This window comes from Carassius carassius, chromosome 12 (genome assembly GCF_963082965.1).
Source record: "Carassius carassius chromosome 12, fCarCar2.1, whole genome shotgun sequence".
NCBI lineage: Eukaryota > Metazoa > Chordata > Actinopteri > Cypriniformes > Cyprinidae > Carassius > Carassius carassius.
In genome coordinates, this window is record NC_081766.1 from 27602537 (window position 1) to 27616513 (window position 13977).

Below are 13977 nucleotides of genomic sequence, written 5' to 3' on the forward strand. Positions count from 1 at the left end.
CTTTGGATGGGTTAAATGCAGCGCACAAATTCTGAGTATGTGTAACACAACGGACTCGGGAACAGAAAGTCAATGATAGTACAGTTTATTTGAAAACAGGAATAGAAGCAAGCAGGGTGAGATTCAGGTGAATAGATCCGCAGAAGGATTTGATTATGGTTTTGATGACTGGAATTGACATGGGATATCTTTGTACACACTAAAAAATGTTGGGTTAAAAATAACCCAACTATGGGTTGGTATAGCACCTTCCCATCTGTGGGCTATTTCAACCCAACCCATTGGGTTAAAATCCTGTTGGGTTAAAAGTTACCCAACAGTTGAGGTAATTTTTTATATTAATTAACATCAGTATTTTTATTAAAAATGACTTAATACAACCATATTTTTAAACTACTTTGTTGTAAATTACAGATTTTATTTTAATATGCAAATAACACATTTACAAATATATTTTAAAATATTTTATTTAAATGTACAAGAATGTGTAAAAATACAACTGACATTTTCAAGATGTACAAATGTGTCAATTCATATTCCTATCAAAACACACAAATGTGCAAATACAGTTCACAGCTATGGCCTAATGGTTAGAAAGTTGGACCTGTAAACCGAAAGTCGCAGGTTTGAGTCTCGGTGCTGGCAGGAGTTTTAGGTGGAGGGAGTGAATGAACAGTGCTCTCTTCTACCCTCAATACCCATGACTGAAGTGTACTTGAGCAAGGCACTGAAGCCCCAGTTGCTCTCCGGATGCTGGATATATAGCTGCCCACTGCTCCGGTGGTGTGTTCACTTCTCACTGCTGTGTGTGTGCACTTGGATGGGTTAAATGCAGAGCACCCATTACGAATATGGGTTACCACACTTGGCAAATGTTACGACTTTCAAATAAAATTAACATAACATATAATAATAAAACAAAAGATTATCATAAAATCAAGTAATAATAATAATAATAATAATAATAAAAAATATACTAGCTGCTGGACCTACTGATGATCAATAAACTAAAGTTTTACTAAATACAAAGTTCTTAAGGAGGAGACAGTGTGCAGAAGAAACTATTAAAGACTGTGTTCCAAAAACTCTCAAATGGGAGCAGAGGGCTTTAGGTAGTAGATGCCATATACAAAGAAAAGTTTGAAACACAGATCGACTGCTTGTAGTATCGTCTTCGGTTCCATCGCTTCCCTCTTTAAAATAATAAAAACTTGGGAGGAGTTTCCCTTGTCACCAAGCACCAGGACATGTGGATTCTGGATTGTCTCGTGATTCAAGTACAGCACTATATTAGTGCCAACCTTAAAAGAAAATAAAAAAACAAAGTTCAGTTAACATGCATTGTGATGATATTTCATTGATACACTAACTATAAAAATGAGTGAATTTAAATGAGTTAAAGCTATAGCGAATTTAAATTGGTTAAAGTGATAATTCACCCAAAAATGAAAGTTGTCATCTCTTTTTTTTTTTCAAAATATCTTCTTGGAACGATTTGTATTGTACAATGTGTGTCTTATACAAAATAAATAAAGGTGACTTGACTACACAGGGCACTGTAATTTTAAGTTTTGCTTTTACTTACAGGTTGAATGTCAATGAAGGACAACTTCATTTCCGTGTATGATGTGCACACCATTTTTCCATTTGTGTGGTATGGTGCAGATGGCAGGAAGGGTTTTAAAGACAATTTCTGCACGAAGGCCTTTAAATGACAAAAGTACAGAGAAAGCACAAGTAAAAAAAAATTTTTACAAAAAAACGACGCTTACGTTTTACATTTTTACAGTCTTTGTGGGGATCTACTATCATTTGCACTAAGAGACAGACTAAACCAGTTTTCACTCCCTCCAGAAAATTTGTGGCAATATTTGCGGCTAATGTTAGTAAATTTTACCACCCTTTACCCTTTAACTGATTTGGACTTGATTAGGGAGGAACAAAAGTACACTGAAAATGAAAGGAAGCTTTGTTGGACGGAATGCGGCAGCAATACACTTATCATTTCACCTCATTTGTCTTTTTTCATAATTTTTGGAAGTAGTAGGTCTAAGTAAAATTGAAAACTTATGTATCATTAATTTAAATAGGTTACTTGCCTTGAAATGTTTCAGTTAACAGGCAGAAATTCTATTGTTGCAATTTTTCCTTCACGAAAAAGTCCACTGTCTAAAACATAAACACATTTAGTACCACACATTTAAAAAACATATCAATCAATCTAGCTTCATAAGAGAAATTGCTGTAATTATAGGGTACCGTATTTTGCGCACTATAAGGCACACTTAAAAGCCTTTAATTTTCTCTAAAAACGACAGTGCGCTTTATAATCCAGAGCACCTTATATATGGATCAAGGCGTCTTTATCTGACTGTTTTGTTGACATTCCCTTTAGCACAGCTCCATCTAGTGGATGCATAACGCAAACCCAGTCAAACGTTTGACTGCAGTGTCTTCTATGCGCTTTATAATCCGGTGCGCCCTATAGAGTCTGAGAACGTGACGTCAGCAACGCAATGCATTTTGGGACTTGGGGACACGGACGCTGCTGAATGTACTGTATTGAATTGTTAATAGACGGTTTTGTTTGCTTTGTAAAGCTAAACAATACGTTACAATGGTGAAAGCTTGTTGTGTAATTAACTGCCATACTCGCACTCACGACCGGCATGGAAAAAGAATTTCAAACAGAGTGCGATTTTTCAGCTTTCCCGCCTGGAAACAGCACCTTGGATCTCAGGTCTCCGAGTTAACAAAGTGGCGTCACATGGCTTGGTTAGCGGCAGTAAGAAGGAAAACCATTACCTTCAACAATATTTGCCGAAACACGCTTGTTTGTTCACGCCATTTTCACAAAGGTAAGTTATAAACAAAACACGTTTAACTTTTGTTGTTGTATTATTTTTTTATTTTTTTTTTACCACTAGCAATGGAGTTGTTGTTACACCGCAAACTTTATTAGCTTAACTTTATTATTGTCAGGGTTGTCACTTTGGTCTGGTTTATTCTTGGTTATGTGACAGAGCCCTGACACTGGTGTATATTGTTTTTGTGTGAACGTGCATGCGCTCTCCTCTGTGTGTTGAATTTTCATTTCCTCACCATACGCTCTTGTCTCGTTTTTGTTGGTTGTGTTCTCGTGTCTGCTGTTTTATTTGTTTTTGTTTTGCTTTGCTTTATTATTCAATAAAGCCCTTTGGTTTCTGTTTGAGTCCTTGCCTCATCTTTACCCACAATCTTGACAATCACTGGTAACTGGCTGAATAACTACATAACCAATAAAATAATTGTATCTTTTATTTTTAGGCAAACCAGCCTATGAAATGCTGGAGTGTGATCCTGACTGGGTGCCATCTTTGCATCTCGGGCACAAAGAAGTTAAAGCAACGCACTCTGGGCGGTTTAACCGGAGTTCAAGGAGACTGCAAGCTGTCACAGGGGATCATGCTGCACCTGCACCACTACATGTAGCTGGCCAGATGGATGAAGCTGCAACAGCAGATGATGCCTCACAAATGGATGACACAGGCTCAAATAACAACTTTGCAGAACAGCAGGAATGCCATCTTTGTAGCTGCAGGCGTGGTGAAATTAACCGTTTGTTGGAGGAGAACAGGAGACTGAAGGAAGAGCTCACCCAAAAGAGAATGGATGAGGATTATTTTAAAGATGATGATGCAAAGGTGAAGTACTACAATGGGCTTCCATGTCTTGCGCTTCTGATGGGTGTGCTGACACAGCTTCTTCCCTGCCTGCCACAGACTGGGCGAAAACTCTCACCTTTTCAAATGCTTCTTTCAACACTTATGAGCCTCAGGCTGAATCTCCCAATTCAGCACATTGCATACCTCTTCTCTGTGGACTGTGTCCACCACATTCAGAGATACCATAGGTACAATGTTTAGACATCTCAAACCCTTGGTGCACTGGCCGGAGAGACATTGCTTACAGGCCACCATGCCACATCAGTTTGTAGAGGCTTTTGGCAATCGAGTAGCAGTTATTGTGGACTGCTTTGAAATTCGCATTGAAAGAGCATCAAATCTCAAAGCTAGAGCACAGACATTTTCCCACTACAAACACCAGCACACCCTAAAGTATCTCATTGGCATTACACCACGAGGCTGTATCTCTTTCATTTCCCAAGGTTGGGGAGGTCGTGTCAGTGACAAACAGTGTTGGGAAGGTTACTTTGGAAATGTAATAGGTTACAGATTACAAGTTACCCTATTTAAAATGTAATAGTAGTGTAACTTTTTTAATTACTTTAATAAAGTAATGTAACTAATTACTTTTGAGTACATTTTGATTACTTTTATAAATTTCTAATGAATGTTAATTTGCAACTGTTAATCATCTTCAACCATTTTACACCATGCAGGTTTAACCTTAACAGTAGTGCTCAATACTGTCAGATTTTCATCATTCTTCATCCCCTGAATTAAGATGATCACATTTGAACACATCCACCACACAATCAGACTTTAGTACTGCCTTTTACTTAGAGATTGATCTGAAGTTCAAAGCAGATTTAAAATCAAAAGAAATAGTTTATAGATACTGTTTTTGAAACCAAATCTTTGCATAACTACAGGCATCTAACTGCATCTAACAATGGTTTGGGGAAAAATAGTTAATAAAAAAATAAAAGCATATACATCAACTCAAATACGGTTATCTAATAAGCATGTGTCCTATTTTGTGTACTAAACTCCTGAAACATTGGTGTCTTTTTGAAACACTGCTGTCTCTTTGTATATGATATGATGATAGTTTCTCAAAATAAGTAAAAAATGCTCATGAAGTGACTTTTCTAGAGATTAATTTCCATGAGGGGCAGACTGGGAAAAAAAAATAGGCTGGAAAATCTCACACTGATACACCCACAACCCATTCTGAAACATGGACAACCCTATTTTTTTTTTTTGGACCTGAAAAAAGATTTGAGTTCTCTCCTGAACTGCACCTTCACTTCCATTATCCATCCATCTCTCTCATGACTTTAATACTGAAGATTTTTATTTGACTGTTACCATGTTTTGTAAGTGCAATTTAGTTTTTTTGGCAAATGAATTACCACTTGTATTTATTTTTACTACAAATTCCATAATTAAACCACGGTTAGTGCCATACCATAGGCTACATTAATTTTCCTAAGGGTTGTGTTTTTGTATGCACTAGCTCCCCCTAAACCTATGATAAAATATGATGATTTGTCTGCTAAATTACTACTGTAACATTACAAAAGATAATAATGACGTCGTTTATACAGTATTTTGAGTGATTGCGAGCAATGTGCTGCTGCTGCTTGACTAAGTAAACAAAGACAAAACTACATTAGCATATTTACAGATGAAACTGACCTGCACCTGAAACCCTGAACAGAAGTGTCGCTTCTCTGCTCCAGCTGTGCGCTTACACAGTTCACTCCGGTCTCTCTCTCTCGCATTGATTACTCGGAGTCTGATCCAAACCGTTCGGCGGAGGCGCAGAGAGCGCGCGAGCCCAACCATTGCCAGTCACGACTAACCGATTCATGATTTATTAGAGATTTAATTATCGAATGGCGGATTCGGAAATAATCGCTTTAGTATAGGCTATTCGGCCTGCATTTATACAATAACAATATTAAAATATAGGGCCAAATCGTCTGCCAGGCCACCGGTTCTCCCGATGTCCAGTCAGCGCCTGATTTCCACAGACACGCAGAACGTGCAGGATTCATATTCAGTCATTTTTGCGGCTTAATATTCACAGACATCAGTCCATATCGGGTTTTGATTCAAGTGTACTGACCTACTTTTGATTTATTCGTCCAAAATGTGGCATATTGCGTCCGCGTTATAGGCTGAATTCCATTTTTATGACTGGATTCTACGAATGTGTTTTCCGCGTCTCGGAGATTATGGGCCATATGTCTTAGTGCAATTTGGGAAAGAAATAAGCTGTATGTGGATTTGTGTAAATATTCAAATGTAATCCTCTTTGTAATCGTTACAATTTTCATAAGTAACTTTAATTTAATTACTCATTTTTTCTTAGTAACTGTAACTGATTACTGTTACATTTATTTTGTAATTAAATTACGTAACGCCGTTACATGTAACTAGTTACTCCCCAACACTGGTGACAAACATGTGACTGAGAATAGTGGCCTTCTTAATAAACTATTACCTGGAGACTTGGTGTTGGCAGATCATAGATTTGACATCAGAGACAGTGTTGGACTCGTGTGTGCAGAAGTGAAAATACCTGCATTCACAAGAGGACGCAGCCAGTTGGATGCAAAAGATGTGGAAACACGCCGGATAGCTCACCTCAGGGTTCATGTGGAGAGGGTGATTGGATGTGTACGTACAAAGTACACCATACTGAATGGAATTGTACCAGTCAGCATGGTACTCCCATGTCAAGGTGAAGACGTGACGTTCCTGGACAAGATAGTGACTGTATGCTGTGCCATGACTAATATGTGCCCCAGCGTTGTCATGAAACCATAAACTATGGCTGTCAAATTATTTGATCACATCCAAAAAAATCAAAGTTTGTGTTTATCAATGTTTGTGTACATCTAAGTATATATATAAATATATATATATATATATATATATAAATAAGAAATATTAACGTGTATATACTGTATACACACACGTAAATACTGTATGTACACAAGCATATCCTGCATTATTAGTGTTATGCATATTGCATACCACCTGTTACAATAATAAACAGCAAAATTTATCAATTTTGTATCGCTTTATTTGTGCATCATAACACACTGACGTAAATGTGTACACTTTACAGTAACGCATATTAAACAGGTAAAGGGGCAGTGTAAAACAAAAGATAATTAGGTAAACAAGTATCAAGACCACATGTAAGGCAATAAGTAAAAAATTAAATAGAAAAACAATTAAAGTTAGAAGTTCAATGTAACTGTTGTGCAAATACAACAGGTGTAACATGTAATAGTATAACCTTTAATTATCAAGAACATAATGCAATAAGTGGAAAAAAGGTAAATAGACAATTATTAAAACTAATTAAATTCAAGACAACTATGGCCCGGTTTCACAGACAGGGCTTAGACTAAGCCAGGATTAGACCATAGATCAATTAGGACATTTAAGTAATTTTTATAAACATGCTTAGAAAAAAAAAACATTACCGATGTGCATCTTAAAACTAAAAAGGCACTGATATATTTTTAACATCAGTCAGTGCAAGTTTATTTCAGTGGAAACAGCTCAGACTTACATTTTAGTCTAGGACTAGTCTTAAGCCCTGTCTGTGAAACCAGGGGTATAAGTACAAAAACACACTCCAATGTGTCAATGTGTACAGGAGGTACAAAGCCATGACTTAGTTTCTGAAGGTGCCTGAGTGTGAGTCCCACACAGCTGAGGTGGAACCACTGGACTACACAATTCTCATTGCCACCATGTCATCCAGATCTTCAGGCCCTTTGCAAATGCACCAGAGTCTTTGCATGTTCTCACATGTATGTGTTCTTGTGCTTTTTGTGCGAGATGGCTGGAACTCTGTTGAAACGGGTCTTTGTGGAGGCTTGTTGAGTATAGTAACAAGACACAAGCTCAGGTAGAGAAACTTTGTGGAAGAACTCCTGTGCCCTCTTTAGAAGTGTTGTCCAGTAGTCTGCATCTGGTAAGACCCGAACCACAACACAGTCTTTCTCTGTCCACACAACACTCACAAAACTGTGATCCAGTAATGAAGATCTGTGTTTGTACTTGGCTGTAGTACATGTGTGTCTGTTTCAAGTGTAACTTCCCATCAGTTACCTGGAGACAGAAAGTGCTGTCATCTGCACAAGCCTGCAGGATGGAGTTGTTGCGGTGCTTAAATGTGCATTTGATTTCCAGACAGCCTTTCCCACAACATGTGCAGTGAATGAGGCCATCAGGTGATGCCCCAACCTCAGGAAATAATGGATTTATGATAAATCCACATTGCTCCACTTTTAGGTTTGTGTGGTGAGGTGCTGCCATTGTGACATAGGCCTGCCTTGCTGTTCCTTCATTGTCTATGCCCCATCTGATGGCAGCTGAGGTTGCTGTTTTTTGGGATAACACACTATTGACACAGTTGATGTGGCTGGTTTCTCAACACTAGCGGACATAACAGCATGCATATTGGAAGCTGTTATTCTTCCTGCTCTTGATGTGTACCAGACAGATCGATGTTGCAGTCTGAGCTTCAATTGCAGCTGCCTGTGTCTCTGTTACTGCTACCAGGTGTGTGAGGGTGTTGCAATGCTGGAACAGGATAGGTAGATCGCATCCATCCTTTCCTAGGTCACGAAGATGCTGTAGGGACTTTGGCACTACATGTGCCTTAACTGGGTTGATATAATGATGGTCAGAGCTAAACCCTGCTGATGATATTACAAGAGGGAAATCTCTCTGGAATCAGGGCCCTTACTTCCTCCAACAGTCACCAGAAAACTGGCCCAAGCCGCCTACCTTATCCTCAACAGATGAGAACGAGCTAAGAAAGTCATTCTTCTGTGCTCATGTTGCTGTTCTGCACCATTCCCTACCAGATCCAAAGCAGTACCCAACATGGTCACTGGTTCAAGCTACCTACCAGTCTGTACATGGAGCTTTAGCACCCTCAATGTCAGCCTCACAACGCATTGATACTGAACTGCTTCTTCTCAGACAAGCTCAGCAGGATAGTTTCCCTGATGAAGTCTGCTTCAAGATGGCAAGGTCATACGTGCTAGCAGTAGGTTATGTACTTTGTCACCTGAATATGATCAAACCTTGGGAGTAATTCGGGTAGGAAGTCGCCTTCACAAAGCTGAGAAACTTGAAGTTGATACTTTGCATCCTATTGTATTGGCACCTGATCATCCCATCACTAAACACATAATACAAGACTATGACAACAGACTTCTTCATCCCGGTCCTGAGCGTGTCTTTGCAGAGTTGCTAACAACTTACTGGATTATCCGAGGTAGACAAGCCATAAAGAAACATCAACACCAGTGCATAGAATGCACGAAATGGCGCCGTAATCCAGTCAACCCTAAAATGGCTGATCTTCCTGCTGCTCGTCTTTGCTTATACCAGCCTCCTTTCTGGTCAGCTGGTGTCGATTGCTTCGGACCATTTACAGTAAAGATGGGCAGAAGACATGAAAAACGATGGGGAATCATTTTCAAGTGCCTCACCACAAGGTGTATCCACTTAGATCTCCTTCATAATATGGATACTGACTCCTTTCTTATGGCTTCACGACGCTTTGTTGCACGACGAAGCAAACCCTTTGAGTTACTATCCGACCAGGGTACAAATTTAAGAGGTGGGAATCGAGAACTCCAAGAAACTTTCTCTGCACTTGAGACAGAAATCAAAGAAAAACTGAGTGAACAGAGTATTTCTTTTCAGTTTAATCCTCCACATGTGCCTCATTTCGGTGGAGCCTGGGAGCGTGAAATACGCTCTATTAAATCCTGTCTTCGAGTAGCACTTAAGGATCAAGTTGTGTCTGAGGAAGTATTGTCTACTGTTCTGGTTGAAGTGGAGGGAATACTTAATTCTAAACCACTTGGGTATGTATGATCAGAAATATCTGACATAGACCCAATTACTCCAAATCTGTTGCTGATGGGGCGGCGGGATGCCTTTCTTCCTCAAGTGGTTTATGGCGCAAGAGAATTGCTTGGAAAGAGAAAATGGAGACATAGCCAAGTCATAGCTGACCAGTTCTGGAAACAATTCATTCATAACTACTTGCCGAGTCTTCAGTCTTTTGAAATGGCAAAAATCTACACCAAATCTATCAGTGGGACAAGTAGTTATGGTTATGGACTCCCAACTGCCACGAGCCCTCTGGCCAGTAGGCAGAGTAAACCAAGTTGTTCCCAGCAGCGACTGAACTGTTAGAATGGTGAATGTAACTATTGGAAACCGTGTCTACTGTCGCCCTGTTTCTAAACTGATTGTTCTACCAGAGATGCCCACTTATATCAGTGGTTTCTAACTAAACTTCTAACTAAAGAGATGAGCAAAGGTTTATCTAAAAGGTTAATCTAAAACAAAGGGCAAGTTTATGTAAAATAGGGTGACTATATGTCTCATGGTAATTTTTTGTCACACACCAATCAATCTGTGCAGCACCGGTTTATGCCAAACACACCTATAACCTGGACCTATCAATCAATCAGTCAGTCAAACAATCAGTCAGTCTACTTAGCCTCAGTGGAATCCATATCCCTACTCCTGCAAGTTGCATTTAGTCAGCCAATTAGCTTAGGGCTTGCCAGATCAAGAAACTACATTCAAGTGAGTAATATGCATGAGAGGTCAGTGAACTAACTGTGAGGGTGCCGTCTAACTCTGTGACCATGACAGTCAAATTTAGTCGGTAAAAACTACATCATATGCTCACTGAATATACTGTACAGTAAGATTGATTTATGAAGTGCTAGGCCTTTTTCTGTATCTAAGTGCAGCTTCTTTCTTTGACAAATTGCTATAATGTCTTTGTAATCTCAGAATGTAAATGTTTTTTCTTTCTGCTCCACTCTTACTTATTGTTTAGACACTGTTTGCCCCTTATCTTCCAGGCCAGCCCGTAACACCCCTTCTGCCCCTTGGTTATCTGATGTTCTACGCGAACACTGTTCTAAGCTTAGAGCTGCTGAAAGGGTGTTGGGCAAATCCAGAAATACTACTGACCTTAATATGTTTCAGTAACTCCTATCTTCTTTCTCTGCTAATGTCTCCACTGCTAAAATGACATACTACCATAACAAAATTAACAATTCGTCTAACTCTCGCTTGCTTTTTAAAACATTTTCCTCACTTCTTTGTCCTCCTCCTCCCCCTCCTGCTTCATCTCTAATAGCTGACGACTTTGCAATGTTTTTCATTAATAAAATTAAACACATTAGTGCACAATTTTCCACACCACAATCAGTCAAGCTTATATCACCAGCAAACTTACACTCATTTACATCCTCCTCTTCACTCTCTGAGGCAGAAGTCTCAAAACTCATCCTTTCTAATCACCCTACAACTTGCCTGCTTGATCCTATTCCATCTCATCTCCTTCAAGCCATTTCTCCTGCAGTTGTACCTGCACTCACTCACATCATCAACACATCCCTCCACACTGGTGTTTTTCCCTCATCATTTTGACAGGCACGTATAACTCCACTACTTAAGAAACCCAACCTCAACCCATCTCTTTTAGAGAACTACAGACCAGTTTCCCTTCTTCCTTTCATTGCAAAAACACTTGAACAAGCTGTGTTCAACCAAGTCTCTACATTTCTCATACACAACAACCTCCTTGACAGCAACCAATCTGGCTTCAGAAGTGGACATTCAACTGAGACTGCCTTGCTCTCAGTTGTTGAAGCTCTAAGACTGGCAAGAGCGTAATCCAAATCTTCAGTACTTATCCTGCTTGATCTGTCCGCTGCTTTTGACACGGTTAATCGCCAGATCCTCCTATCAACTCTACTGGCAAAAGGCATCTCAGGAACCACACTTCAATGGTTTGAGTCTTACCTATCAGATAGGTCCTTCAAAGTATCTTGGAGATGTGAGGTGTCCAAGTCACAACATCTAACTACTGGGGTGCCTGAGGCCTCAGTTCTTGGACCACTTCTCTTCTCTGTCTACATGACATCATTAGGTTCTGTCATTCAGAAACATGGCTTTTTATACCACTCGCTATGCTGATGACACTCAACTCTTCCTCTCATTCCATCCTGATGATCTGACGGTAGCTGTTCGCATCTCAACTTGTCTAACAGACATTTCTTCCTGGATGATGGACCATCACCTTTATCTCAACCTTGCCAAGACAGAACTGTTTGTGATTCCAGCAAACCCATCGTTTCATCACAATTTCACCATCAAGTTAGGCACATCAACCATAATTAATTCAAAATGAATGGTAAATGTATTTCCTCAGTAGGGATGGGTACCAAGAACCGGTATTTTTTTGACCGGATCGTAATTGGGTCGATACTGGAGTTACCAATAAGCTTCAGGACAAATGATACTGTTATCTATACTTGCGTAAATCAAGTCACCTTTATTTATATAGCGCTTTAAACAAAAAACATTGCGTCAAAGCAACTGAACAACATTAATTAGTAAAATACTGTGTCAATAGTGCAAAATGACAGTTAAAGGCAGTTCATCATTGAATTCAGTGATGTCATCGCAGTTCAGTTTAATTAGTGTCTGTGCAATCATTTGCAATCAAGTCAACGATATCACTGTAAATAAAGTGACCCCAACTATGGAAGCCAGAGGCGACAGCGGCAAGGAACCAAAACTCCATCAGTGACAGAATGGAGAAAGAACCTTGGGAGAAACCAGGCTCTGTTGGGGGGGACTTGATCTGGTGGCTACGGTGACCTCGGAATAAGAGAGAAACAGACTAATATTAGCGTAGATGCCATTCTTTTAATGATGTAGCAAGTACATCAGGTGTTTTGAAAAGTGTTCAAAATTCCGGTTTACCTAATTAAGGCAGCCTAAAAATCCTTTAACTTATTTGGATATTAGAAGCATATTAGTGTGTTATGTGTAAGCCAGGTTAAAGGCATGGGTCTTTAATCTAGATTTAAACTGCAAGAGTGTGTCTGCCTCCCGAACAATGTTAGGTAGGTTATTCCAGAGTTTAGGCGCCAAATAGGAAAAGGATATGCCGCCCGCAGATATTCTAGGTATTATCAAATTGCCTGAGTTTTGAGAACGCAGCGGACGTGGAGGATTATAATGTAACAACAGCTCATTCAAATACTGAGGTACTAAACCATTCAGGGCTTTATAAGTAATAAGCAAGATTTTAAAATCTATACAATGTTTAATAGGGAGCCAGTGCAGTGTGGACAGAACAGGGCTAATATGGTCATACTTCCTGGTTCTAGTAAGAACTCTAGCTGCTGCATTTTGGACTACCTGGAGTTTGTTTATCAAGCATTCAGAACAACCACCCAATAAAGCATTAGAATAATCTAGCCTTGAGGTAATAAATACATGGATTAACATTTCTGCATTTGACATTGAGAGCATAGGCCGTAATTTAGATATATTTTTGAGATGGAAAAAAGCAGTTTTACAAATGCTAGAAATGTGGCTTTCTAAGGAAAGATTGATATCAAATAGCACAATCGTATTGTTATAAATACGATACCTCTTCATTCACTGCTACGAATTGATGGTGGTCATATAAGTACGATTTAAACCATGCTAATGCACTACCATTACTGCCGACAAAGTTTTCTAGTCTATGCAAAAGATTTTTGTGGTCAATAGTGTCGAACGCAGCACTAAGATCCAATAGCACTAATAGAGAGCTACAACCACGATCAGATAATAAGAGCAGGTCATTTGTAACTCTAAGGAGAGCAGTCTCAGTACTATGATATGGTCTAAATCCTGACTGGAAATCCTCACAGATACCATTTTCCTTTAAGAAGGAATATAATTGTGAGGATACTACCTTTTCTAGTATCTTGGACAGAAAAGGGAGATTCGAGATCGGTCTATAATTAACTAGTTCCAGACGACCACCGGGACAAGATCACAGGAAACAGATGAGAAATCCTTAAAATATTTCTCTATATACTTCAATGTTAATGACGAATTAGAAGCTGCTGCTTGTCATTTCCCTTCACTGAAATATGTGGCCGACATTGCTCGATGCGCGTGTGATATCCATTCGCATGTGCTCTGTGTTTTTGTGTGTGCAGTCAGTCATCGCGGCAAGAACTAAACATTCAAAAGTGTGGGCTGTCGTTACAAAAACTAAGTGACACCAGTGTCAGATGCAATATATGCAGTAGTGTAATATGAAACATTTACATTACGCTTCTGGCTTTTGAAACGTTCGGACGTTCTAGCTTATTGCTCTGTGCTTTGCTTCTTATTTCTGTACTTTTCTTAGATTTTTCTAAGATTGTTACTTCAGCAGATCAGTACAGTG

General features: G+C 39.2%; 1 protein-coding gene across 1 annotated transcript; it reads left to right on the top strand.

Annotated features, from left to right (window-relative positions):
• The first annotated feature begins 2488 nt into the window (after positions 1-2488).
• On the top strand, positions 2489-3920 carry LOC132155154 (uncharacterized). The gene is made up of 2 exons (XM_059564002.1): positions 2489-2858; positions 3307-3920. Exons 1-2 carry the CDS (start codon positions 2618-2620, stop codon positions 3903-3905), a joined length of 840 nt encoding a protein of 279 aa, XP_059419985.1. The 5' UTR covers positions 2489-2617; the 3' UTR covers positions 3906-3920.
• The last annotated feature ends 10057 nt before the right edge of the window (positions 3921-13977 follow it).

Excerpts from the sequence above, each read along its gene's own strand:
- LOC132155154 (XM_059564002.1), top strand. The coding sequence starts at position 2,618 with ATGGTGAAAGCTTGTTGTGTAATTAACTGCCATACTCGCACTCACGAC. Across the intron at positions 2,859-3,306 it reads TTCACGCCATTTTCACAAAG|GCAAACCAGCCTATGAAATG; the intron begins GTAAGTTATAAA and ends TTTTATTTTTAG.